General features: G+C 36.7%; 1 protein-coding gene across 1 annotated transcript in view; it reads left to right on the top strand.

Moving 5' to 3' along the window:
• The first annotated feature begins 408 nt into the window (after positions 1-408).
• The window catches only part of LOC103807038 (atrial natriuretic peptide receptor 1-like), a 33482-nt gene continuing 29644 nt past the window's right edge, over positions 409-4246 (top strand). The window contains exons 1-2 of the mRNA XM_009079757.1: positions 409-462; positions 1469-1565. Coding sequence (XP_009078005.1) covers positions 409-462; positions 1469-1565 — 151 coding nt within the window. The remainder of the gene's footprint in view (positions 463-1468; positions 1566-4246) is intronic.

Below are 4246 nucleotides of genomic sequence, written 5' to 3' on the forward strand. Positions count from 1 at the left end.
CAGCAGAGGTGCAGTGTTTCCATCCTGCACCATGAAGTGGGGCAGGGGAGAAGAGGGAAGGAGGAGGCAGAACAGCTGCAGCAGCTGTAGTTGCCAGGATCGGCTTGCCTAGCAACCCTCCTTCTTAGGCAAGGGCATCTAATTCAGAAGCAACAGCAACGTCAGAAGCAGCCCTGACACTTGGTGAGGTGGAAGCATGTTAGGGACCATGAGAGCCGTCAAACCTGCACCATGAAGTGGGGCAGGGGAGAAGAGGGAAGGAGGAGGCAGAACAGCTGCAGCAGCTGTAGTTGCCAGGATCGGCTTGCCTAGCAACCCTCCTTCTTAGGCAAGGGCATCTAATTCAGAAGCAACAGCAACGTCAGAAGCAGCCCTGACACTTGGTGAGGTGGAAGCATGTTAGGGACCATGAGAGCCGTCAAAACAACAGCCTTAGAACTCCGAAGCCTCCTAAGTTTATTGGTAGGTGCACTACCTAGATCTGCTTACCACAACTTATTCCTGTGATCTGTGCATCCAGAAAGAACTGTACATGGCTTATTACACTGAAACAACTATTTATACCAGGCAATTGTTGAATTTTATTTTAGTAATGTAGAAACCAAGAGTAATAGAAGAATATATTGGAAAAATCAGTTGTATCATTTTATCTTGTTCCATTAATGTTGTGATAAACCATTTTATAATACTGTAGATGATTATACTTCAATGATATCTATGAAAAAAAATAGCAAATTGCGTGAGTAGAAACAATTTAGTAGAAGCAGAATAAGCCCAGAGTGCATTTTCATAGTGTATTCTGTTCTGTTCATATATACCCTGGAGTGTATATTTTAATACATGACTAATATATCTGTTATAATGCATTATATATATACACAGGTATAATGTATATTCTGTTACTGCTACAATTCAATCCACGTGCTGTTACGATGCTATATGCTGCCTGTTTATGCTTATGCAATCTTAATTTTGCCTATCATTGTATATATTAACATTTATATAATTAAGATTTGCATTATGTCTTCAAAAATAGAAAAACAATTACTCATTTGAAGATTTTAGGTGTAAAAGATTAAAAGAAACTGAACTGTTTGGAGTGTGGGGGGGGAGTACCATTATAAAAGGAAACAAAAATACTTTAAATTAACTGTCTCTCTACATGTAGTCCTAGAACCACCTGCTCTTTGTAGAGAAAACCTGCAAGATGAAGGTTAGTTAAGTCCTCTCATTGTTTCTTGGCTAATTTCTGGACAGATTAAAGTCACATACCATTTGTGTTTGTATACTTCTAGGAAACTTTTTTTTTTTGCTCCAGAAGATCAAGAGAGCAAAGTATGTGAGGCTATGTTTCTGCATTTGGTTTCATTTCTGTAGAAGAATTATAAACTTGGGAGATGGAACTCATCCTTCCCCTGTTCTCATACTGTCTATTTTGGAGTCTGTTAATATGTTTTTTTTCTGGCAGGTGATATTAGTGGAGGGGTGGCATGATTTAGATAACAAAGACTATGACTGTTGGCCCCTGGAAAAACCAGATGAGTATAACATGTTGGACTGTGGAGGTAAGTGAATCATAAAGCTGATCAAGAAAGATGATATCTTGCTTGAAGAATGGTTGAAAACTGAATACTGAAGTATTCAGAATACTACCTAACTGATGATGGATGTTATGCATGATGGAAAGCATCTAAATCAGTGGCAACCTCACTTCCTAGACAAATAAGTGTAAGAAAGCTACCAAGAGATACTTCAGAGCAATTATTTGTCCAATATTCATTGGTTTCAACAGAAAAAGTAATAACAACAGCTGAATCCCTTCCCCCAGAAAGAAACTGAAAACATTTTATTTCTCATTAGAAAACCAAATGCAATTTAATCCAAACAAAGCAGGCAGGCAGCTCTGCATTGCAGCAAATCTATCGAGTTATTGCTGAAATTTTGTAGTGTCAGTTCAAAAGTAGACTGTGCTTAAACCCTCCAGCCAGTCAGCAAAATCACTGATTTTACATGTCATGCTTTTCCACCTTGCTCAAAACTGTGTTCCATACATACTTAAAAACCCCAAGATTTTTAACCACTTATTCTGATCAGTCTAAAATATAAATTTACATGACGAGATAACAAAAAAAATAGAATTTTTTTTTATGTAGGCAATTGATTGAGATGGAAAAATAATTAAGGAGCAACCGAAATCTGAGAAATTTAATTTAAATATGAGAAAAATTTATTATGCTGTAAGGGTGACAAAACAGTAGAACAGGTTGCTAAGAAAGGTTGTGGTTTCTCCATTCTTTGAGATTTTTCAAAATCCAGCTCGACAAAGGCTAGAGCAACCTCCTTGAGATGACTCTGCCTTGAGCTATACAGGGTTGGACCAAATGATTTCCAGAGGTGTCTTCCAATTTCAACTATTCTGTGATTTTGTGACTCTGTAACAAACAAATAACTGATGCAAAGGAACACTTTATGTTGTAAAAGATATGACCAGAGGCAAGTGTCTCTATAGAGTTTTTAGGAGAAAAAGGGAATGCCTGAGAAACTGATACTAATCTGATACTCCAGGAAATATACTGCTGAGTCACACTCTGAGCTCAATGTTACAGTTAAACATTTTCCAATTCCATCTGGTGGAACAGTGAAATTCAAAGACAATTTAGATGATTGTCTACTAAGACTTTTATCCATGTATGAATTTATTGTCTCTTTATCATTGATACAGCTATTTATTAGTACAGAGGACTTGTTTAAAGCTATTCTTTCTACTAAACAAAGTGTGAACTGAGTACAAGGAAAATTAATACGAGTAGGCTGCTGAATTAACATATACCCTTTACAACCAGTTTTAGAATGAACTTCAAGCTCTATCCTGCCATTCTCTGTGGGTTTTCATCGTCATTTTCTGGGCATTGCTAAAAGCAAAGCAAAACACATATACATTAGCCTCACTGCTATGGATTTAACAAAAGACCTTCAAAGCTTTTATATGTGGGAGTATCTACTGTTGAAAGAAGAGCTTTGTTTACCTTTGTGAGACCTTTAAAAGGAAGTAGAAAGTAATTTAGACAGAATTTATGCTGACCTTTTTCCTTCATTCTCATATATTATCTGAAGCTCAAGTCTCTTAGCCTTTAGTACAAATCACATTAGCCTTTTGTTTTAAACATTTGTATTGTAATTTCTATTAGTGTCAGCATTTATAATGAGTTCTTACTTTTCAAGGGAGATAGGAAATAAAGAGGTTTTTTACAATTTGCCTCATTATATCTGATAGGGAATTATGTTTCGGGAAAAAATAATAGATTCAGTAATAGTACAAGTGAAGAACATACTTGTAAAAGCAACTACAGAGTAATAAAATAGTTCATAGCCAAACCACAACAAAACAAAGAGGATTTCTTGTAAGGCGGGATTACCCATCCTCTGCAGAAGGGATTTAATGCTTCCTGACAAACTGAGACCTACACAGTTGCATGATGTAATTTGATGTGGAGCAAATTAAAACCTTCATCCAACAATATGGAAAAAGCATAGGTAAGTGGAGTGGGAAGATTTTGATACTATTGTTTAAGATTATGGTTTTAAAATTCCTCCCACCTCTTATCTCACTTAATTCCCAGACCCAGAGCAGGCAATATAGAGTCTCAGGGATAAGAGAGATGACTGGGATAAATCTTCTTTCCAAGTTAAAATTGTGGAAATGGAAAATGACAGATGTCTGAGTAGCACTCCTTCCACTGTCCTCTGTTCTAGATGCAATATGCTTTTATGAAATGAGGACGTGTTCTTAAATACCAACTTTTAGTATAGATGACTTATGTCTCATGAGGTTAAGGGCTTTGACTGAATTTTCTCTGTGGTAGAATTGTCGATTCTTCTTCCGAAACAAGGTGTGCCTCAGTGAAAGCAGCTCATTATCAAATGCAATGTTTATCACCTGATCAAAGAGGAAAGCAAATATATCAGGACAAACAGCAATGCATTATACTGGGAACAAAGTTGGTTTACATAAGATGAACAGATTTTTTGTTACATTTATACAATTCCTGGATCTTTTTTAAGCATCAGAATTCTTCAGTTAATGTGCATTCACATTTATCTGTGCAGCCACTAAAATGGATGACTGTTTTGGGTTCATAAAAAACAAAGGAAGAATACTCAGAGGATTACTCAGAGGCTAGTGAGGCACTGGAACAGGTTGCCCAGAGAAGCTGAGGATGCCCTATCCCTGGAAATGTTTGAGGCC

The sequence above is a fragment of the Acanthisitta chloris genome, unplaced genomic scaffold, assembly GCF_000695815.1.
Source record: "Acanthisitta chloris isolate BGI_N310 unplaced genomic scaffold, ASM69581v1 scaffold11998, whole genome shotgun sequence".
NCBI classification, from domain to species: domain Eukaryota; kingdom Metazoa; phylum Chordata; class Aves; order Passeriformes; family Acanthisittidae; genus Acanthisitta; species Acanthisitta chloris.